The 24763-nt window shown below is 41.0% G+C and overlaps 1 protein-coding gene across 14 annotated transcripts in view; it reads right to left on the minus strand.

Annotated features, from left to right (window-relative positions):
- Positions 1 to 1697: 1697 nt before the first annotated feature.
- The window catches only part of CAMK2D (calcium/calmodulin dependent protein kinase II delta), a gene marked incomplete at both ends in the record, with an annotated part of 157292 nt that continues 134226 nt past the window's right edge, over positions 1698 to 24763 (minus strand). For 5 of the 14 annotated variants that reach the window (XM_081998732.1, XM_081998741.1, XM_081998739.1 and 2 more), the window contains 6 exons: positions 1698 to 1930; positions 3219 to 3313; positions 4503 to 4578; positions 20033 to 20081; positions 22645 to 22686; positions 24278 to 24337. In XM_081998732.1, coding sequence (XP_081854858.1) covers positions 1698 to 1930; positions 3219 to 3313; positions 4503 to 4578; positions 20033 to 20081; positions 22645 to 22686; positions 24278 to 24337 — 555 coding nt within the window. The remainder of the gene's footprint in view (positions 1931 to 3218; positions 3314 to 4502; positions 4579 to 20032; positions 20082 to 22644; positions 22687 to 24277; positions 24338 to 24763) is intronic. The other 9 variants (XM_081998744.1, XM_081998745.1, XM_081998733.1 and 6 more) reach the window with 3 other exon arrangements.

The following is a 24763-nucleotide window of genomic DNA, read 5'->3' on the forward strand; positions in this document are numbered from 1 at the left end:
GTGTCATAAATTACCTTTTCTCTTTAGGATTGTTTCCTAAAAAAAAAAAAAAAAAATTGACACCCCCCCCAAAAAGCCAGAACCCTTTTCAAAAAGCAGGAGGGAAAAAAAAAAGGAAAAGATTAAATAATTCTCTAGTCCGATTCATGTCATTCTGCTATAAACACTTACTGTCCAGGGTGCACTGGGAGAGGTGAACCTGTTTCACTGATGCCTTATGCTTTCTGGCTCTACATATACCCCTTGACAAAATGCTTGTTTATGAAAACATCAAAAATCTACATAATGCTGCATTTCAAGAAAATGTAACTACTCTTTCAGTATTACCTGTTCAAACACTGGAAGTGCAGCCAGAACATGAAAAACAAAGCATGACCTTGTTCCTGCTCCCATTGGTTTCACGTTTTTTAAAAAAAATACAATAGTTATCATGAGGTAATCAAACTACTTTTTTTCTAAAAAAAAAAAAAAAAAAAAAAAAAAAAAAAAAAAAAAAAATCCCCACTGAAGCTTAACACTTCATTCTATCATGTTCCTTACTTTATCAAGCATTATTTCACCTGGGAGAACAGCGTTGCAAGAAGTAAAATATGGGACACGATGAAGCTGGAAGGACGAAATTTAAGCTCATCTCACCCAGGCCAGGAAATTCAGCCACTATCCACATTAAGACACCTGGCACAAATGTAATTATACCCTGTAGAGAGGGCTTGCACCTGAGCAAACCAAGGCCTGTACCAGCGCTGCCTAATTCAGAAGCAGCCGAACCTAAGCCAGAAGTCAGCGAGGTTGGGCTCCGAGGGACACAGCAGCATGAGCAAAGGCTGCAAGCAGAAGGCAAGAGAAGGACTCGAGCAGAACCTCTTGAAGAAGCCGTGACTCTCTATCTTGTTACTGCAGCTATCAGCGTGCTGTAATTCATACTGCTGAAAATCTGGCTCAAGGAATTCAGGTTTGCGCACGTCGAGTCGTGGCGTGGCTCCGAGGGTACGAGAGGGCATGCAGAGGTGCCCGAATGAACAAAAGAGAAGAATGATGATGGGGGAGAGCTGATGCTTACCCGCACGGATGTCGTAACTACCAGACAGTAACTATTCAGCAGTTAAGCAAAGCGAGTGTGGGAAAAGAGATAAGAATAGGTACTTGTATGACTTAATTTATGAAGTAAATACGTAAACTGGCTCAAAATCAACTGGCAGTGAACGTGCCTAGGTTAGGTTAAGTAAGTACAGGTGGCTGGAATTCACAATAAATATTACTCAAACTTCAGTTTTTCAGAACAGTGATACTTTTTTCCTTGAAACTTTCCAGTCTGCTCTAACAGCTCCACGTATCCTATTGCTTTTTATTTTTTCAGGTTTTCCTGAAATTCTATTTCAGGTTTTCCAATCCTATTTTGTGTGACTTGTGTCAAGCCTTATCTACATTAAAACAGTTTTCTGCTCTTCAACCTGTCAGTTCGGGGACTGAGTTGGATCAGTGGGCGTCACAGTTGAAAACAACAACAAAAAAAGCATTATTTCAAAAATATTTGCACCAATACCGTATGCGCACTGCTGAATACAATACACACGGCATAGACGACCACAAGAAGTTACACTATCAAGAGGACGGTTTCATCGTTTTTAAGGCCAAAAGCAGCTATTAGACTATCTGGTCTGACCTACGTAATTTCAGCTCATGTTCTGAATTGTTTCTTACTTGATAGGTACTGTTGGTGACCCTGAACGGTGAAAATGAACGTTCTGCCATTTCCCATCACGACGGTGCCAGACCCGCGTTTCCTCCGACTGCATAGTCTTTGGCATCCCGCTTCCATCCATGTACTGGGTGAGCCGTATATATGCAATGCAAGCAGCGTCATCACCCACAAGGTGGACGTGAGGATTGAGGATAATGGTGTGGATTGGCTTATTACTTTTGGATAAAGCTAGGAAACAAACACACAGAGAGGATAAATTCAGTTTTCTAGAGAGAAATAAGTAAGCCAAAATAACTCATCTCACCCCACTTCACAAAACAAAAACCTGAAGCTTAGCAGATACAAAGTAGTAATTATTGTTTACCGATAATCATGACCGACAACTGGCTCGAGTCCATTGTAGAAATGAGCACAGTCACAGCATAAAGTATGTTTCCCCCTTTCCTATAAGGAAACCAGTCAAACATTTAATAGTACCTATTATTCAAGGCACGTACATTCACGGATTAAATAAAATGAGGGCCACCATCTCTAGTTTCCCAACTGAGTTTTCCCAATATTTCCGTTTCACTGCTGTGTCTAATGTCTACTGACATCTGTACTTAGTATTTTCAGTTAAAATAATTCAGCTTTTAACTCACTCTTGTGACGCATTTTATTAAGTGCTGAAATCTATGAAAACCAAAAAGCTGCGGTAATGAAACATTTTAAGGAAAAATACAGAAAATGCTGTTTTGGAAGTGGAAGAGAATTCAAGAATATGAAAATCCCATTTTATGCTCAGCCATTTCTCAGAAATTACTGGATAAGCTGATATCTTCATTTACAATATTTTATTTCCATTTGATTCAAGTCTGCTCTAAAATGGTTACCTACATTACATGATCCTCCAAAACTTTATTAAATCCTCTCTACTGGTAATTTTTCTTTCTTAGAGCTGACATGACTGTAGTATATAAAAATAAATATAGAGAGAGAGTACATCTACTGATGTTTCCATACGTGTGTGTATATATACATACGCACCAATAGAAAAAAGACAGCTAATCAGGTCCTCAGCAGCACAGTCTGAGCGACTACAGTGTCTTCCCCCATACATCACACACTCACTGGAAGTGCTGACTGTTAATTGTGGTCAGTGTAACGACACGATTTACTGACCTTTCTTTCAGGTATACCCACAGCACGATTTTTCTCTTTTCCCCAAAGGGGGGGGGGGGGGGGGGGGGAAAAAGTATGAGGATTAGTTATCTATGGTTTATTTGGTTTTTTTACACCTTCACTTTCTCCTTCCAAATACCTGAAACTCTCCTCCGCTATCCAAGGCGCCCTATGATGTGTAAATGAGTGCAGCAAAAACAGACAGAAAAACACAGAGAGCAGAACTCCGGCAAAAATCCTACTCCCTTTTCCTACCCAAATCAACTAACTCCCAAACCAAAATGCTAATTAGACTGGAGAAACACGATCACAAGGAACAGATAAAGATTCGTATGGATGAAAAAGGACTGTTTACCATTTTCAAAGTAAAACCGGTGAAAGTCCATCCCCTCTACTAGATTACCCAAAGCTTCAGGTTCAAAAGATGTAAGGCCTGGATCACAGATTTTTCTGTGGAAAAGAGGAAATTCTGTAATAAACACATGCAGTGACGTAACGCAACTTTGCAGAGATTGCTTTTTAAATGTTTCCTTTATTCCCATCAGACGTGTTACTTTACCTGTGCCACCACACTGGAAAAGAACAGAACTTAAATGGGGAGAAGTAATGGAGTTCTGGTTTCAACTAAATTAGAAAATTTGGCAGCTTACTTTAGGTGGACTAGATTTCACATAAATCATCTTCTGATCAAAAAAAAAGACTGCCAAAGGCGGCCCCACAAGTCAATCGTATTACAAGTAGGAATTTCTACTTATGACTCTGAAAACTGCTTCTCTGCAATCCGAAAAATACCTTTTATGTCTCACATAATTATTTAAGCTAGATTTATTTTTTTTTTAACTGACAAAATTTAGATCAGAATTTGGAGTCAGTTTCCACTTGACGTTTGTACAACAAAGGTTTTAATGTGATCATACCAAACAAAACCTCAGTGCTGGCAAGTCTTGAGACAGGACGAGCAGTGTCACTGCTGAGCTGTGGGGCTTGTGCTGCAACAGGATGGAATCAATCCAGAGAAACACAGGAGACCAAAAGAAATGCTGAGGAGGGCTTTCCTCTACTTTCTTGATTTTTTTTTTTTTTTTTTTTTGAGGTAGGAAGAGCAGCAGTGATGGAATCGTGTCTTTGCAGAGAAATGCTGGGAGAGAAATCAGTTCACTTTCTCCCATCAGTTTCTTGCACAGTGCTCAGTAGAGGCTGGTGGAACCTAAATTCCACGTGGGCTTTCATGCTCTGAAGTACAAATGGCATTCTAGCTATTATCAATCTCTACGTACCATAAAAAGTTTCTGTTAAAAGAGGCTTCTACTGTCTTTTCTGGATTCTAAATCACAAACGTGACTTTACTTTCATCCACCAAGACAGATCACTGCATCTTTCGCGTCAGGATTATGGTCCTGTCTCGGCAGAACAGCACATTGGATTTACACTAGCAGCTCCTCTGAAATGGGCAACCAGGCTCGTGTAAAGCCGGGGCAAAGCAGCAATAAGCATGTCTTGTATTTCTTGGGGGGCATCTGAGAATGAACTTCAACAATACGTACGTACAAACACACGCTCATATATAAATACGCATATTTACATATACAGTGTCAAATACATCAACTCTCCTCGCTCCCTCTAAAATGAGAAAACTTACGTGTAAGCTTCGAAGTCCCCATTGTTGATCGCTTCAATCAACTGCTCAGTAACCTTGATAATCTCCTGCTTACGAGCTAGAGAGAGATACAGAGACAGCTCTTAAAATGGAAGTTAAAACGGAAGGTGACGGCTGTAAGGCTGTCAGCAGAACAGCCGTAACAAAGGTATTCTGTCATTCCTCAGCTGGCGCAACGGCCTTTTCTCTTCATTTTCCATGTCCAAAGGACATGATGTTGTATTACTGCTTTACACTGTTTTGGCTTCAGTGGACTCCTGTACTCACGAGGAAATTAAACACATGTCAAGATCAATCCACTTTCCTATCATGCTTCTCATCTTCTTTCCTTCATTGAAGGATCTGCTGTTCAAAAAGCAAAACAAACCCAAACCCCAACTCTTAACTTCAATTTAAAGGAAAGTGATCATCGTTTCACAAGCGATGCTCTAATGCTTCATATACACATGAGGCCTTTACCTTGCAAGTGTCTAACGCTGATTTTCAGGAATCTTTGTATCACTTGGCGTTTGCTTCGGCCAAACGCGTACATTTAAGGGAAGAGGAATTAAGAAATTAAGCTTACGATCAAGATAGTCTGGTGCAAAGCCCGTGGATTACGTACAATGCATCCACATCCGCACAGGTCTCGTTAGAGCACGGCGTCTTTCAGCTCTGACTTCTGTGATTGTGCCTATCCTTTGCTTGTAAAATGCTTAACACGTCCATACTACAATAAACCTCAACCAGATCATTTGGTGATATTACAGTACATCTGCTAACTAATAGTAGTAAATGCTAAGTAGTAACAGAAGAATAATGCATTAAAAACAACAGGCAGAATATGTATTTCTAGTAAGAATACTCAAACTCCAGCAGTGTTTGCATACTCCTCAAAGGCAGAAGTATGTGAAACAGTTTCTCCTTTATCTATCAGTCAAGAAATAAGCCCACAGTTCAGTATTTGTTCATGTTGGTTGGAGTTACACTAAAACAGTGCCGAGTAAACGAACTCCTGCACAGTGGTATGGTTATTACTAATACCAGTTACTCCAGGACGGAAAAGTTTAAGAGACTTTAGGCAAGATGGAAAATCTGACTTCACTTTGAAAACTGACTTCTACTTTTAAAAACTTGTTGTTTGAAGAACAGAGGTTTATAATTTTGCACTGTATATTCATCATTTGGTAAAGTCCAAACTTATACCGATGAAGTTCAACCGGAGTGGCATTGCTCTCAAATCCAGATTTTTGTGAGTTTAATGCTAAATGGGTAAGGGAGACAGATTTTTGCAAGGATTTAACTTCTGTTCAACTCCTTACTAAACCTCAGAAAGTCAATCTGGAATACCAAGCTTGAAATAAAAAGAAATGCAAGCAACCAGGCTGTAGTAGCTCTCCTGTGCAAGCAATAGTTGTAATTCTCCTGCCCACTACTACATGTGGACTAGACCTCTAATGCAGACAACACACACACGCAAATACGCTTGGAATGTTAAAACCGAAATACTGAGAGAGTTCGCATTCTTCTATGAAAAGAAAATGTTGGGGAGCATAAGCAGAACAAGTCTCCAGTGCTGTACTGCAAGAAATGGCATCGTGCTGTTAAAGAACCTTTTAATTTCTTTTAAGCACCAAAAAGAAACCACCGGGAGAAGAAGTGATAGAGAAAAAAAGTGGATCTAAAAGTCTAACGAGGCTTTTTGTGAGTAGCTCTTGACCACGAGATAGCATGATGGGTAAGAATATGTCGAGTATGAATTGCCTTATTTTTCACTAAGATTGTGGAAAGAACAAAGAATTTTCACAAAGAGATGTTTTGACTGCGGATCAGCAATGGCTCCGTTGCCATATGTTTAAACAACACAGACCAAACTGTGGACCTTGTACGGCGTTGTCAGCACAAGCCAAGGGGTAGGATGGTTGAGTAAGAAATAACGGTGCAGTGTTAGAAAAGGCTGGCAAAAAGAAATCCAGAACATGCAGACTTCATCCAGTGAGGAAATCGCAAGTTTTGCATGCTACATCTCATATGCTTATAACTAAACTAAAGACTTTAATTAAATAACCTGGTAACACATTCCAATCAGAGACTAAGAAATTACAGACTATTAAATCAGACAGTGGAAAATGAGGTAAAAATCTCTGATGAGCTGCTACATAATCATGAGATCATGTTATTGCTCATGTAAGCAATGAAGACATCTACAAAGGTACTGTAGTTTCCACACGCAAGAGACATAAAACCACCTGGACACGTAATTTTACTTTCACTTGGCTAGAGACAATTGGCAATATTCCCTTTTTCACTAACATCAGTCATTTCTTTTCGAAGTCTTACCGTGAGAAGCCCACAGTTAACTCACGTGTTAGACATACTCCGGCAGGGAACAGCAAACGACAGCGAATATCTGAATACGTTCTATTACACGACATTCTGTGATCCAAGGCCAGAGGCTTATTCAGGTGTTCTGTGTTTTAAATGAACGGTGTGCAACAGCTTAATTTAGCTGGATGGTAACCTGGCTCACTGGCATCCGTTCTTGCCTTCAGGAGTAGGAGTTAAAGGAACGTGAATGACAGAAGCTTCCCTCCGTGAATCTTTGAGATTTCGAGACTTGATTTCAATCTGAATGAGAATGGGAGTTTCTGCTAACATACATTTAAAAAAGTTGTTTTGGGTCAATCAAAATGTGGCACTTCAGTCCTACCTTTGATGTTGTACTACATTCCAGGATGTAACTGAACACCAACCCCAGAAGGGAGAAGTCAAATCGTATTGCCAAATGGCTCTTTTTCCTGTTTTTAATTCCAAAAATGAAATTGCAGTGGGACGTATGTTTTCATGAAGCCTTCTGATAGGAGCCACCTAATACTACAGAGTGTGGTTCCAGCAAAGTTTCTCTGGGCAGTACTAACATCTAGTAGAGCTGTGTCTGCTGACCTGTCCATGGAATATAAAACACTGCTACCGGGAAGCTCTACAGGCCAGCAAAGTCAGTCAAGGAGATTCAGGCAGTATCACTGGCTCAAATCAATCACCAGCCAAGTCCAGCACTAGCATCAGCTCTTCCAGTACTTGCGGAAAGACTTCACGTGGAGTTCACGATGCGGCCCGTCAGGAACAACTGGCCTTCCAACTCACTTCTCAATTTTTCTACGAAATTAGAAGCACCGTGTGAAACTGTATATGAAAGCAACTACGCTACTCTTCCCTTTCAGTAACACGCAAATAATTACACACATCTCAGAAATTTGGATTTCTTCCTATTTAGTGATCTGATATGCAATCTCATTGGCAGAAATTGAGCCTAAGACAGAGCAGGAGCGTAACTTAGAAGCTGGAGATCCAGAAATGATTTATCCTTGTGTAAAACCCCCCTTGTTCTCAGCCCTTACTCATTTTAGAGCAAGACTGAACATCACAAGAAAAAGACGGTAAAGAACAAGGCAGTAGGAAATATTCAGTAACATCAGATATCAAAGAATAATTAAAACTCTCCGTAGCCGCTGTGATTTCACAGAAACCTCCTACTGATAGTTTTTTGGGGATCTTTTTTATCTTAGCATTTTGTACTCTCTGTGGAGGTATGCGTGTGGGGGCAGGGAGAGCGAGTTCAAGTACAGACCAACAGTATTTCAGCCTATAAATACATCGCCTAGGAAGCAGGGGTTTAGCCCTGGGGGAAGGAAGAGAAAGGAGACAGGGAAGAACTGGAATACAGCAAGCGGAGGACTGGAAGGAAGAAAGAGCAGGAAAATGCAGCCTTGACTTGGCGGCCATGTGAACCAAATCAAATACTGATGTTTTTCCTTAGCACGAAGGAAGAAATCGAAAGGGCACCGAAGATGAACTAAGGTGAAATGGTTATTGTAGGAACAAGGTCCTGCTATTGCAGACAACACCTGGCAGAAATAATTGGCACTTATCAAAGTGGTAAGAAAGCTACCAAATTTTCATTATAAAGTTGATGGACTCCATGTAACGTATGCTCTTCCAAACCTCCAATTTCTTTTTCCATCTAAATACACGTTACGAACTACATAAGGACAACAAGCGAACACACGAGGCATTAGGGAAGAGGCGTCTGGCCAGTGCCCATCCGCCAGATAACTGTCACTTACAGCCACCATTTTGATTTGATTTTACTTTTTTTTTGGATCCAGTAGTAAACTTGGGTTGGATTGAATTCTAGGAGAATTAGGCTGTTTGACCTACAGCGGTGATTTTACGTTATTACACTTTTTTATTTGATGTGCGGTGAGAACTTCCTAAATCGTGTACTTCAGCTTTGGTTAAAGCCACCCAGAGCCGCGCGTGCTCCCTCACAGCGCGATGAGACGATCGGGATTTACCAAAACACGCAGCTGCTTTGGCATTATGAGCTGTGTGTATTACGTCCGCCTCACGCTCTCGCTTTAAAATACCATCAGGTGTTCAGAGCGCGAGGACTGTATTTAGTCTTCTGGCATGTAAGAGTTTGGCTGACAAATGACAAAAATACTCTACGATACAGGAGAAAAAACTCAAAAATTGTAATGGGATTCTGATAAAACTGGTTCAGCTACTTTTTCTAAGGGGGGTGGTAAGAGCCAGTTGAAAATTAAAGCCTAACTCATCTATACTGTCTTAGAATATGGCAATGGCTTTCTATGGCATAAGACTACATAATCTCTGTAAGCAAAGGATTACTTAACAAAAATACACTTGGTCTCTTTAAAACAACAGAGGCGTGAGGGAAGAATATTGTTAGAAGAATGGCGCCGAGCCATTTTCTTGAAAAGTTAATAATGAAAAAGACTGCGGAGAGTAGAGCAGAAAGCTCCAATAAAATGGCAAACTTCTGTGGAAAAGCTGGTAGCTTTTGCATTCTTTGCTGAGAATACCGCTGAAGTAAAACCATTACAGAAAAGACCGTGGACCTACTCTCCAAATACAACCTTTACCTCCGGAGGGACAGTGACCTAAGGTAATAAGGTATTAGCAGTTCAAAAAAGTACGACCGCTGCTTTGGCAAGTGAGTAGGTGTCTGACTAATAATACAAAGGCAGTTCAAGCAAATATATTATGAAGAAGACCTATAAAAAGGCCAAGTCTGAAGAACAAACCAGAACATTTTCTAACACCGGCTAAAATGATTTCTGCAGCACGGCTGTAGTACCTATGTTAACTTTACATGAGTTATTAACCTCTCGCTATATTTCACTACCTTTTTTCCCCACTAAGCTACAGGGTGTGGATACTCTTTCATTATCGAAGGACACCATTAACACTATCACTTAAAGAACACAAGGTAACTAAGAACGCCATTTACTCAAAAAGCATCTAACACTATAAATGCCTTAAACCTATAATGTGCAGAAGTCTCACAGCTAGTGAAATAAAGTATCATAGGGTTAAAAAAAAAAAAAAGGTACAAAACAGCAGCAAAACCTCTTTTCCTAGGAGGGAGCTATGGGGCTTTTCATCCCTTCCTGTAGCCCCAAGCAACACTTGTAAGCTCAGTCTACAAGAATCACACAGAAATGATGGGTATTTTGGTATGTTAATTACAAAGAGAAGGTACAGAATAAAAATGAGCTGTAGATATGTGAAAACGTCTTCAAAAATATGCATACCAGAAAATTCCTGGTACTTGACTGATCGCCGCGTTACCCATGACTTTTTTTCAAAACTGACACCAGTATGTTTGTTCTGAAAATAATAATTTAAAACACCTTAAGCTCCATTCAGATATTGGACTATCTTTCTACTCTTACTAATACTCTAGATGATTGACTATGTAATTACTATATGGAATGGCTATGAATTACCCCCACTGATCTTACAGAAGTAGGAATGCACTTTTTTTTAATTGTTCTTTGGCATATTTAACACAAAATAACCCTAGGAACAGTCATCACACTAGCGAAGTATAAAACCAATATTTTTGGTCTTTCAGAAAAATAGCTTATCAAATAAGCGCAGCGCAGACAGCACTTGCAACAAGGGCCTGTGAAATCCATAGCCAAGAGATATCACCCCCTTCTTTCAAATAAAACCCAAATTGGGGAACTACATCCCCCTTACTAGTGGTCGCTTTGAAACGGATAGCGGTGAAATCCCTGCCGAGCAGTAAGGCACCTTTCCAGAAGAACAAGGTAGCCAGTTTACAGATGAGTACATGAACCTGATTAAAATGATTCTGCTTCTTACTTGCTCACATGCTGTCTCTCAAGAAAAAAACCCTTAAAACTTTTCAACTCAGTACTCTTAACTACATATCTTGGTACACATCAGACTGGATTAACCTCCCAACATTTTGGATATGTATAAGTACAGACAAGTGAGTTTGTTCTCTCAACGCCCCTCCCTTAAAGCCAGTGGAGAGAAATAAGCACTGTCAAGGCCCGATTCATCATATCCTAAAATAGATATTTAAGACAAGAGTGACTCATCTGACCTATTTGCATTGAGTAAAGGGAGTCTAGACAACTAGCTCAAATATAGATATCTACGTTGTGGAGGACGTCCAAATCTGGGGAGACAAATCCTACCCATTGTGCTATCACTGTAAAACAGTACAGTCCTTATCAAGGTGACACCGGTCTGCTAAAATTGAATGGCACAGTATGGGGGAGCCTAGCTTCATTTCTAATCTGAACATCGTCCCAACAAATAGCAATTAGATGGAAAGCATAGAGCCACTAATGTTATTTCTATACTCTGAAAATAACCAAAGTTTGAAAAGCAAGAGGAAGAGGTTAGAAAGTTTATCCTGTGTCGTATAACGAACTCAGGCTATGTGGGTGTACCAGATGTCATTCAACTCTACAGCATGGGCTGCTACCCCAGAAGCAGAGGAATACAGCAAATGTCACAAGAGGTTTTTCAAAACCGTTCTCTTCACACCCATAGCTGAAAGTCTCTGCTGATAATTTCTCTTACAATTTATTCCACAATTGTTCCAAGGAAGTAATTTCTGTGACAAAAATAAAAGAAGGTGCTGCGTGAATAAATGACTAATTGAATCCGAGATCTACATAAAGAATACCTAGACCCTCAGATGACAAGGCGTGCTCCAGGGGACTTCTCACTAAGAAGTTTATCAAAATTTAGTGTACGTAAGATCGGAGCTTCTCTCTCACCCTGTCATTTAACCTTAAACTTGGATATGAATTAAGACATCTGTGTTGTCATCTTGCATGTAACGTCTCTTTCCTAGTGCCTGCCGATTCCAAAGACTCACTCTGATTCATCAAATTATGACCTGGGTGAACGGTTTGCAGAATTTCTTTCAGGCTATTGACTGTCTTTCACCCTTCTGAAGACCTGTAAGCCTACTACATGCCTAATGAAAAAAATCTAATTCATTAGATGTGTAAGCAAATACCTGAAAAGTTATCCCAGCACTTTTCCACCCTATACTGACAAAAAAGATTGAACAAAAGGAATGCACCTCCTACTTAAACCTTTATCATAATGTGATGTTAAGCAACTTGTCATATGCCCTACATAGTTTCTTTTTATTTATATGAAATTAATTCTTTCTAAAGATGCTCTCTCCTTGGAGCTACCATACAATTATACTAGTATTTATACCGTGTGGCAAACGTTTATTTTTTAATGACCAATCACCTACGGTCTCAGAACAAAGCGGTCTCATGGTCACTGCACTTACAAGATACTGCACTATGGTTTCTCAACATGCTACATTAATCATGGAATCTGGCTGCTGCCTCAAGAAAGGATGTTAAAGTCTTGATAACTGAGACATTAACAAGCTTTGCGGCTGTGCACATTTTTATTTAAACTGTGCTCCTACCCAATCGCTCTACCAACTCAGAGAAATCTTCTTGTAATCCACTAGTGTTTTACAATGGAAAAATCAGTAATAACCCTCAATTCTACATCTCTCTCCTCTAAATAAGCTTTAAAAAGCAAGGAGAAGTGTTGAGAGAATTCTCATTTCCCAGACACTTTTGACATAAAGAACTGCACGTGCCTCTGACCACCACCTCCCCATCCTAAACTTTGTAGTATGATTTCACTGTATCATTCTTTTCTTCTAAATTCTCAAATTTGCTCTTTGAAAACACTGACTGGAATTATCCTGTGATGTAATTTAAAAATCATCATCACTTGAGCCTATATCATTGTCTCCGGCAAGCCCAGTTTACCAAAAAAAGTCTCAGCAGTATAAACTTACACTGATTTTTTTTTTTAATATTGCTCACTGCTAGTGAAAATCGTTCACTCCTATAGCTGTTTGTAGCCGTTATCTGTCTTCTGGTGAATGGAAGCCCACCAAACGCACACAATCCCAATAGCCTCTCTATAGTAATATTGCAGAGACCTCTACGATCCGTATCGGTATCCCGAAAAGGATCGTTAGAGCTATCTCAACAAAACCCCGCTTCAGAACGACGCTAGCGCAAACACATCTTCCGTTGGCCACAACAGCAGTTTCTACCCTAAGAGTCTCCCGTGTTCCCAATGCCTTCTCTCAGTACTTAAGTTCTTTTTACCTCTACTTGAATTAACCCTGTTCTTGGTAGACAATAACTACTTTTGGGTTTCTGCACGTTTGCAGGCCACGGGACTGCCGACTCCTGCTAAATGTACAGCTACAGAAAACACAGCATATCACGGCCACTTCTAACATCATATTACACCAGAATCGCACATTTCTAAAACTAAGCTGAGGACAGGTGAGGTTACTAGGACTTTGCAGTTTCTTTGGTCACTAAACTTAGTTATTTCATGAAATTAAATATTCCTGTTATTGGGATGAAGTTATTGTGAAGCATCAGAATAAAAAAATACAAACAAGTCTGGTGCATATCCAGATACTGGGTTAACTTCTGCTGATTTGCCAACTAGTGTTTTGGCAAATTCTAAATTTCTAATCCATAATACACTTAAAGAAAGCCAAGTTGGTAGGCTAGCTACCAGACTGTAATAGTACCGTCACGTCTCCACCAAGTAGCTTTACCAGAACAATTTCACCTAATACTTTTCCCGCCTCGTAGCAGATGGTTGTTTAATTTGATCGTTGTTGCATTCCTTAAACTGAACTCTACCTGCACTTTTTAATAGGATTTTTGAGAGGTTTGTTTTGTGGAACAAAGTGGCAAAGAAGTGTGCTTGTTTCTGAAGTCACAGAATGAGCAGAATAAACATGAGATTGTTCACTTTCTTAAAATGTCACTGTATATCGATACTATGCCATTTCTGCACCACACTCTTTTGGGGAAACTAAAATAATCTGCTTTTTTTAAGTATTACCTGAGGTGCCTCTGTTCCTAGATTTGCTGCCAAAATTAGTAATGAACATCTATGTTTAAACACTAACAGTGGTCTGAGCACTATTAACCACCCAACGACGCAGGAAATGTGAGGCTGCCAGCATTCAAATCTGAAAACACCGGGTACGTAACAGATTTTCTGGGGACATAGGTTGTGGACGGACTAAAAGCCTTATGGCATGTGTTACTGACCCGTTAGCTTTAAACGTTATACAGGTCCACGTCTTTGCTATGAATTCCTCTCTTCTTTAAGGTTTTGTGCAGTTTATCCTGTCGGTGTTTGCAGTTCTAGTTTGTTATATAGTCATCTCTATATTGATATATATTATTCTGCTCCTCCCTCTCGGAATGAGGCTGCTCTTTCAACGTTAGCTGTCAACCGTCGCGACCGGAGACAGCCCATCATCTCAGGGACTGGTCTCACCCGCATTAGTTGCGCCTACCAAAAACTGCCCTCGGATTTAAAATAAGGTGCAGGCCAATTGCAGGCAGCCCATGTTTCCAAGGACCCATCTGGATCTCACCTCTTCCAGTGCAAATCTCCGTTCTTAGTACCGGTGCAGCCACCCTAACACACACAGGATGCAGGATCAGAACCTGGCAAGCAGAACCGACATTCCTAAGAAGTCATTCCCCGACTAAAGAATTTCTGAGTTAATTTATAAACAACAAATGCATCTACCCAGGCCTTTCATGTTCTACCAGTATACAAGCTACTAACACAATGCCTTTTCCCTCTCATATTTAAACTGCTCCAGCACAGTCTCCTCACCCTAAAGATTTCCTTTACAGTTAATTGGTCACTAATCATCACAGATCTCCCGCTAAGCGAAACATGGAACTTTTCAGCTGTCATGAGTCAATGCTGGAAGCTAACAGCTGTCACAGCAGCTTTAAGGTTGGTTTATCAACGGCGATGCTAAAGAAAGTAACTTGATGACATACATAAACATAACAGGTAATTAATCTGGAGACCATATCCAGGATCCAAGCCAGAGGTGAGAGTGAAATCAATCTCTAAGTTGAAAACTACTGCAAAGACTACCTCTGCAAGATACAGCTTTCGGAAACACATACCTATATGTACTGCTGTTAGAGCCGACGATGGTATTTTTACAATTAATAAAACCTGGCCAAGAAATCAGTATCTAAAAAAAAATACACCCCATACTTTCGTAAACCCTAAGAAAAGGTCATTCCAAGATCAGACAGATCACAGTATTGACCTTTTTCGTGCTACTGTCAGATGACAGGGAGGGAAGAGGAGGAGAGACAAAAGAGATCACCTGAACAGATGAGTCTCTCAACTTACACAGCACAGAGGAAGGAGTGGAGTGGGAGAGCTCAGACTCAAGCGAGTGACTCTCCGAGTTTGCATTTTTCGTGGACTTGCCCGCTGAATTGATGGAAAGAAACACAACATATGAACAAACAAAGACGAAGAGGTAGAGTGTGATCAGAATCCTCAGCAGGCACTGGCAGCAGGAGCGGCCGCTGGGGCACGGCAAGGGTGGTGACCAGTGAGATGAAGAAGCAATGGAAGAGGAGGTGTGGTGGGTGGAACATAACCTCTCCACGTCACCCTCCTTTGTGAGAGCTGTAGGAGGGTCAAGTAGATGTGAAGGAAGAAAAAAAGAGAAGGCCAAAACAAAAATAACTATAATTTAATTACAAGCAACAAGCACTTATAAAAATCTTTGCGCAAACAGTGTTAATGATGTACTTTTGGGAGGCAGTGCGGGTGCCAAAGAACGGCTGTAAAGGTTGTAGCCATAAATGACTCTGTTCAGATGCCAGTGCATTTATCCCTCTGTCCAGTACTGAGATACACAGGGTTTTGAAAGAGCTTTTAAAAAAAAGTTCTCAGAAATTTGAAGGTTATTCTTCAGGAAGGTGTGTTCCAAACGGACTAGTTGAAATTTATTTCTTTCTACTGTTAAATAAAATAAAAACAACAGGTATAAAATGAAATAAATTAGCAAAAGATATGAAAACACATGCCTCCTGAATGGTTAATGTTTTGAAGCGATGTACCTTACAGATGTATTAAGTAGCACAGATTAGCCAGAGTTTACCTAGCCTGTAATTCCCTACAACTCACCCATTTTTCCCATCGGGAATCATGGTTCTTCCTAGTGCTTTCCTTAATTCATTTCCAGGGGCAAAAAAAAAATACCATGAGGAATCTAGATTTCCTGACCGTGACAAATGTAACAACCCAGCTTTATAAAAGTCTGTGTTCATGGCTGGCCAAAATAATGATGGTATTCTACAGCATTACTGAAAAAAACACATCAATGTCATATCAAACAGCTGCTGCCAAAGAGTTCCAGTCTCATTACCTCAGGAAGGAGAAATCCCACAAACAAACCTAAAAGAAGGCATTGCCTACAGTCCAGTTTTCAGTATGTTCTTTCTGTCCACTCCTGTCATATTAAGGAGGGATCACTGTCAGGCGGCTAAGCCCATGATCAACGGTTAACGTCAGAAATTTATGCTAGCAAGGAAGCTGAGCTACAGCTTCAAGTAATTTCAGACTCAAATTCTAGAATTAGCTTATTCCTTAAATTATTAAAGCTCACTGTTGTTTGCCAAGCACTGTTTCTAGTAAAAGAAATATGTTCCAGTCCTAAAAGATGTAAATGCATAGATAAGCACGGCAAAGTTGCAGACACTAAGATTTTCAACAAATAACGAATGACAAGTAACCCTGATTTTACTGTTAAAATACCTGCCTTCAAAAGCAAAAACAGGGTGAGATCCTGACATGAGAGGAGAATGTTGTATGCATTCCCTGATAGATACGAGGTAAGAATCTATTCCTAAAGACACGTTTGTGATGGCTGATTTAAGACTTTTTTTTTTTTTTTAAATGAATCGCAACATCTGTAATACTTTGTACAGGCGTGCGCATGCTCCCACAGGGCACACAAAACACAACTGGGCTGGAGATACCGTATCCCACGCAGACTCACACAATCCACCCAACTTTAACTCAACTCTTTCAAGAGTCAAATCCATTAAAAAATAAGAAAACCACTTGATGCAGAGCTGAACGTTTTAAATACGTGTGGGCTGGCAGTCTGTACCGAGGAAGGAACCTTCTACCTGTTTGTGCGATCTACGCACGGCGTTAGAATGGGGAACAACGCGCGTAGATTGCGTGCCCGGGCAGAGAAGAGTCATCTCCTGCGAGGTGCGGGTCACACCACCATACTGTAGAAGATATTCTACTACTACTTTTCAGTTACAGAATGGCAGCCCCATTTCCCTTCTCCTTGGCAGGAAGGAGAGAGCCTCTTCCGTCTTGTGCTCCACGCTGCCAAGAAAAGCAAAAAGATCTTTTAAGGTCCTTTTATCACCTAAGGTGGGAAACACTCCCTCTAGATCTCAAGTGTCGTGACCAGCGTCGCCTTGAGCGTCCGCGTAAGGACCCAGACAATCCGTAATCCCAGAGAATTCTCTCTGCTGCCTCTGAAAGCCCTTCGTCCCCATCAGGATCCTATCTCCAGCTGCAGCCAGCAGCTGTTCCTGACAAGAGAACAGCTTTCTCACCGTTGTCCTAGAAAAAGCTACATCCAGAAGTCAAGTTTGACGTAGGGGCAAAAGAGCTTTCCTAAGTGCCTTGCTAAAGCACGAAGCTTGAGCTTGTACCGGCTGTCAGGGTTGCGGGACTGCCTCTTCCCTGCATCATTCTAGAAATTAGACCCTCGGGGGACCGTTAGCTTTAATTTATAACAGAACAAGCTGAAAAGCAGCCTCTGGTGAAACACTGGAAGTGTGAGAGGGAAAACAAGCAAGCTTGCGAGCAATTAATGACAGGGAGACTATACTTGTTTTTTAAATAAACAGAAAAAAAAAAGCAAGCCCTATACACTGGAATGCAACGTGCGCCTGGTGAAGCAGGGCCGCGGTACCGCCGTGTGTTAGGCCACGACCTGACGCTGGGAGAGGTCTGAAGGTATCGTGGTCATTCCAAGATGTCAGCAGTTCAACCTGTCATTCTCGGTGGGGAGAAAGCACCTCACCTTCCCACCAAAGCAGGTGAAGAGCAAGACGACACTACTCTGCCTCCTCTTCTGCAAGTAGGGTGAACATCTCCCAGCTCCTCCTGCTGCGGTCTCCGGAGAATACACAAGGCAACACTCTCTCTGGAGTGGAGCCTCAGCTCGTCTTACTGGCTTATCTGCTTCACGCCCTTTGTATCAACGGGTCTGGAACCTACAAATAACATAAAACTTCATCTGCTCAACGTTTTCCATCTGTCGCTAAGCTACAGCGACGAGGGGGACGCAACGGGCATCTTGTCTCTCGGACATGTGATGCCTGCCAGATCCTCTTTTCTGTGTTGGGAATAAAGTACGTCGTGGCCATCCGATCTGCTCTTAACCGTGGCACTACAGAATCGTACAAAAGAACTCAGCAAAACATTTTTGTTGTTGGTTTTTTCCCTTACGGTTGTATTCCTGAGATACGATTTTCTGCGCTAAGCTTCAGACAGAATTTTATAAAAATCCTACCGTTGTAACATCATGTTCTATCATCGTGCATAGGCCCTATAATTAAATTATTCATTTAATGAGGTTAGTGGCTAAACTACACATAATGGTTTGAAGGAAGAAATACAAAGCGTTATGGATAAAGGTAAATAACACTCTATTTTCCTCTGCAATTGTTCTCCGAGCCATTACTTCGCACTCAGATCGCTACCGCTAGGTTGTTATTTAAAATGAGTGGGTACCGGCTGTTAACGCAGCCGAGGCGTTGTTCAAGTGGAGGTGCAGTGATTCACCGAAACTTTGAGAACAAAGCGCCAACAATCAGTGACTTAATCCAAGCTCAGCGCAGCTCACGCAGTACGGTAAGTCACAACTTATGGCTGCATTGCTACTGGCAGCGGATAGGAAAATGGAAAATCTCTTCACCGAGGGAACACCAACTATGTGAAAGCAGAGAAAATGACTCCAGCTGAGCTCCTCAGCCTTCCCAAAAAGCAGCGGGAAGAGCAGCAGCAGAAAGATGATGCCGGGCTCTGCCACGGTCTCACTCGGCTCTCCTGTGCAAGCCTGAGCTACGCTGCCGTGACGTAAATACGCGATGAATCGCAACAGCAGCGTAATCTAAAATCCGCATTTTCCACCACCGCGCCCCTTGGACAGCCGCTAGCGGGAGACGGCGCTTTCACGCCCATGCTGCCCACGCTTCGCCCTGGCAATACCGATGTTTTTATCCAACACGGGTAGCGCCTGATCTACCAGCCAGAGACGACGCACTCGGTACTGCTCGTACAGTTCTAACTCCTTCATGTCTGAATCTCTTCTAAATTCTAAGACTCCCCCAAGCCCTTCAGAGGCCAGAGAGGCCCTTTAGGAGACTCAAGGCTGTATTTCAGGGCACAACTTTGCTAATATATGTTTTTAACTGTGACTTAGGCATTACACTATTTCCAACATAAAGCAAACCTCTTAGTACAGAGGTTCATTAAGAATTCTCTTTTCTATTCTCCACGTTTTTTTTCTTTATCACCATCTCTGGCTTGCGTCTCACCTGTACATATGACGTTGTTCTCTGAGGCTGAAAGAGTCTTTTCTGTAAACCAGAGATGCACATACCTAACACTCTTTTTTTTTTAAACCCTTTGTTTTAAAACACAATGTTATTAAAGTACGTATGAGGAACATCATGGTATAATATTTAGAGGAGGAAAAATGGAAACAAAAACAATACCTGTGAAGTTACAGAACTGATTTAAAAAAAGAAGTGTTGATTTTAATTTTTTAAAGACTAGAAAAAAATTAAAATAAGTGTATGGACAGAACAAAAGAGAAGCATGAAAAAACACTGGCATCTGAACAAAATAAAAATTATAACGGTGACTTAAAAAAAAAGGCAAACCCAAAAGACAAATGCATGCTAAAAGTACATAAACTAAGTAAGAGTTACAAAGCACTCACACGCTTTTAATCTGCTACTATTATCACTGAAACGAGCGTCTTAGTGAATAAGCAGTAACTTTCTATTCTTCATTCCAAAACATCAAGGCAAATGGTGTTTTGGGAAATGAAAACTCAAAGCTAAATCCGAAACATGTCAGAAGTAACACAGAAGAGCATAAAAGTAATTTCTTTTAAACAAGGAAAAACAGTATTCTCTCTTAAGATTCATTAGGAGTTTCTGTGTTTAATGAAATACATTCACGAAACTCATGGTATTGCTTCTCCAAGCGTTTCAAGCTTAAAACCGTACCTTTCACATCCTCGTCTTCAATGGTTGTATTGGAGCTCTCTGTTGATTCCTGTTGAGAAGTAAATATAAGCAGAATGTATAAAACAAGTCAAGCCTTATCTGCGTGCCTCTGAAAATTAGTTAGTTACAGAGATCATGCAAAGCCTTGAAGCAGGGTGGGGTGTAATTCACAAACAAATGGTCACACACCGATTAAGACATTTCACCTGAAACTCATGTCAAATGGTGCCATTCTCTACAGTAGGGAACAGAAATACATTTCCTGCCGTCTAAAGCTCTTACTTCACAGGAATGTAAAGGAAAGGTTTTTTTTTTCTTTAACATCCAACTGTACAAAGTCCATTTGAAATGTTATATGAGTTACCTCAGCCAAGTAGGAGAGCTTGCCATTTTAAGCTTAGTGATTAAACCAACTGTGTAAAATAAGTCATTCCGTTCTGACTTTCAAATACGCAGACTTCTGCATGCTAAAACCTACAACTGTTTTTCTGCTCATATGACTTACGCATCGTATATTAAAACAAAGTCTCCTACTGATTTTAAGAACGTTGGATCGGATTCCGTCATTTTTATACTGAGGTTGTGATAAAAAATTTTGTGAAGGAGACGGAGAATTGATAAATATACGATAACGACTTTGACAAACTATCTTTGTAGCTGTATTCTTCAGCCAACCAGTCATGTAGAGGAATGACTCATCTATCAGACAGTTTATACTTAAGCTGCCACACTGTTAAAGAGGCAAGGATACTGTATCTCAGTCTTTCAGGAATTACCAGAAATACGAAATATTCAACAGGGCACTGTCAAATCTAATAGGTACACAGTTTTACAAAGCTGGAAAGTTTTTAAATTTTTTTTAAAAAAAATCTGTATACTTCCTTGAAAAGTAGAATCAATATGTATCTTTTTAATTCACAGCTCAATAGCAAAAAGGATTAACTGGTCTATTTTTATCTGACACACAGAAAATAGGACTGGTATTGTATTTAGCTCTTAAAAGGATTTTACAATTAAATAATAAAAGGTAAATCTGACAGTGCCCTTTATTTACTCTGTCCTCACAAGGCTGAGCCGCAGGAGTGTTCAAAACGGTTAATGCACTACTAACACCTTAAAAAAACCAAAACGTATGTGCATCCATAAATGAAACTACATGAATTAATTCACACGCAAACAAAACTGAACGAGTCACCATGCTTTTCCTGAACCGGCTGGTGTTAGACGTTTCACTCTACGCAGATGTATCATGCTCTATTGCTTAAAATAATAGATAAAGTACTTAGAAGTAAACAACCCCCCCCCACATAAAAATACAAGTTGTAAACACCATGCACAAGCTCACACGGCAGACGTAGCCTGTAATATTGAAGCATCCACTCCAGTTGCCATACTACAACGATCAGTCTTTCAGACAAATTTCGGAGTAATTCTCCGCATTAAGTGGTTTGCTTGTCTGCTGCGACCTTTTGGGACATCGAGTATCTTAATTGCTATGATTACATAACAAAGTCAAGTAGATGTGGTCACGCCAATATTTTATCTGGGTTTTCTGGTCTTTAGTGGACTTCAGCGATAAAGACTAGACTAAGTGTTCAAACACAGGCTGTTTGTTGCCTAGCAATTTAAACTTGGGGAGCTGAAAAAGGCAGGAAGACGGAAAGGAAAGCTCCATGTTCGACAGACGCGAGGTACGTAAAGGAATGGGACATACAAGCACAATACACACCATCAGCACTTTCATGCTTGAGAAATGTCTGCATGCGTTATTTTTTCACTCAGACTCAATCCTTCTCACATAAAATAAGCACAAGTAGTTATGACTAGATAAGTGAAATGTCAATTCTTTAAGTTAACACTAAACGGTGAAATTTTTGTTGAAGAGCAAATTCTTTCCAGGAAACCTAGGAACACGTGTTATATGGAAATGATGATATTTCCTGGCCCTCTTTCAAGTCCATGCATGAAAAAAACAAAACAAAGCAAAACAAAACACGTTTTAGGGATCAGCTGCCAAACGCCAACATCACAATACACGAGAAAAAGAAAAGAGCATGAAGAAAACACCTAAAAATCAAACGACCTCTCTCTCCCTTGAAATGTTAAAATTTTTTTTGAAACTGCTCGGTGACGTTATGGAAGAAAACCAAAGTCCCGTGCAAAAGACACGTCACAACACGGTGTATGAGCATGCTGAGAAACAGCAGATGGGGTAAACTGAAATAGCGTCTTCATCTGAGGTGGCAACTGCGGGTAAAACTCATCAGTACCATCTCACCACACTCTGAGAAGAGAGTTCTTTGGTTTTTCCCAGGCTGCAGCATCTTTCGGCCGAAACCAGAGAGATGCCACGCTCCCCGAGCCCGGCTGCGTCGGCTGCCGAACTCTGCCGATCGCCACCGTCTCGCCCAAGAGCTTCAGAAGCTCAGCGCTCGGCGGGACGCACGCAGCAGATGAAGACACGAAAACAGGCTCAAGAGACACCGGGTGTAACAAATGCAGGAATGAGATGTCCCTTGCTAAGTTCCCGGCATGGCTCTATGTTGCCGTGGGACAGTGGATGAAATGTGTGGTGTGGAAAGGCAAGATGGGAGTTGATTCTTTCTGAATACCTTATTTCCATCAGGGTTGTGGATTACTGTAGTTTGGGGCTCCTGAGCGAGAACAAAATAAAGAGAAAAAGAGTTCCCGTTGGTAAAGACATTCTCATTAGCGCGAGGGAGCGCAAGGAGAGCCAGCCCACAAACGCTGAGCGCTGACAAGAGCTACATCAGACGTTAACCGTTGCCAGAGGGTGAAACGGGATGTCCCTCACCCAGATTTCCTCAGCAGCAAGCCAGCCCGAAAGACCATCTCGCCTGATGCAGCAGCATGCAGAGACCTTATTCATGACCAGCGTCCACAGGGCTTTGAAGCACTGGAGACCCACAGAGGCTCTTTTGCACACTAAATGCTTTGCTCCTTTTCCTGGCCGAGCCAGGCCAGACAAGGCGGCCAGAAATGGCCTCTTTAAGCATGTTTGCTTGTCTTAGTATTAAGCCATCGAATAGAAACACAGGTGCATCGGTAGGGATCAAGGATGAGTTAGCTACCTTGGAACACTACCCTGTTTTGGAAGACGTAGATTACTACCCGTTGCTGCCCTGGCAGAGCAGCATAAAAGAGAGTTCGTTGCGTCGTTCTGCAAGTGTAATCTCCCCAAATCCTCTTCCTTTAAAAAAAGCTCAAATAATCTTTGCAATGGCAGATCGCCAGCATACTTTCAGCGCGGAGTACCGCGCGCGGCTACGTCTGGGAACAGACTGCCATATACTCATGCACGAACCCTGTTAACTGATCCTTAGAAATTCCTTAGCAGTGTATGCCCCAGTGCCAGTCGCACACACAAAAATTCAAGAGGCAAAATCTCTCCTGATGTGTATTACCCACGTTTTCAAAGCTCTGTGTGCGGGCACACGGGAAACGATACTCACAGAGTTAGGTACTTACGCACTGGCATTTGTATTTGTGAGCCCTGTGATACAGGTATGCCTAAGGAACAGGAGCTACTAATAAAAGCAAGACTGCAATAGAAACATCTGTGAACGGCACTCTGATCCGTAACACGTTCCTAGCAGAGCTGATTAATGAGTAATGTCTCCTGCAGATTTAAACGTAAGAGGAACAAGCAAAAATGTTTAGCGCTAGATGCCTCTTGATCCCAGTGAAGACTTGCAAAGTCCTGCTGAGTTTTAGGAAATATGGAATGAGAATCTGAATAAGGTCTATTTTATGGTTGCCTAGCAATAATCCTGCTAGCTCTCCTTGATATCAATACTTATAGTAGGACAAAGCAAAGAAAATAACACAGCCTCTTTTTTTTTTTTTTTTTTTTTTTTTTTGCAAAAGGTTAGCATTAAAAAGATGGAAACAGTCGTCAGGCAAGGAGCCAAGAGCAACATAAAGTGCATTCTACTCACTTTCTGGAACAGCATGCAAAAAATTCCACTACAGTTACAAATGCTACGACTCTACCGCATCCAGCTTCCATGTAACATTTTCTATTAATAAACACGCTCTAATGGACTTCCTCACAAAAAAAAAAAAAAAGCAAGCATAATTAAAACAAAAAGTTTTTCCAAAACCTCTTTTTTTGGAAAGCAAACAGAGGAAATGCATGGAAAAAGAACCAAAAAAAGAAGTAAGAACAAACAGAAGACAGTCAAAAACTCCAAGATAGCATGAGAAGGAAGATTCCAGGTATACCAGCGCCGGGGTAGGAATATTTTCCTTGGGGCTGGTTACCACGTTCGTTTTGTTGTTTATCTGTAGGTATGCAGAAAACAGAAACAGACAGGCCTTAGAACTGGCGGTAGGCACCGTATCTATATCTCTCTGTATAGAACATCTATATACAGACATAGATATCTATATATAGATATAGATATGGAAATAAAGAATCACAGAAAGATGAACTTGTGAACTTAAGACTAGCAATAGAGCCGATAGCTAGCCGCAACTCCTCCAGACACGCTGGCTACAGGCTTTCAGATGCGCTATACCACGGTCGATTCACGGTATAGATGGTTCGGCTGTGACACTTAAAAGAACAGAGAGCCTTTAAAGTAGCAGCTAATCACATATCAGAAGAATACAGAATTAACACGGGTTTGAAGAAAGTCCTAAGCAGCCACTGCCGGTTTTTTGTCAGGCAACGGTATTAAATAATTGCACCCCGTTGTTCCTTATTTC

This window comes from Phaethon aethereus (assembly GCF_964289735.1).
Source record: "Phaethon aethereus genome assembly, chromosome: 4".
Lineage (NCBI taxonomy): Eukaryota > Metazoa > Chordata > Aves > Phaethontiformes > Phaethontidae > Phaethon > Phaethon aethereus.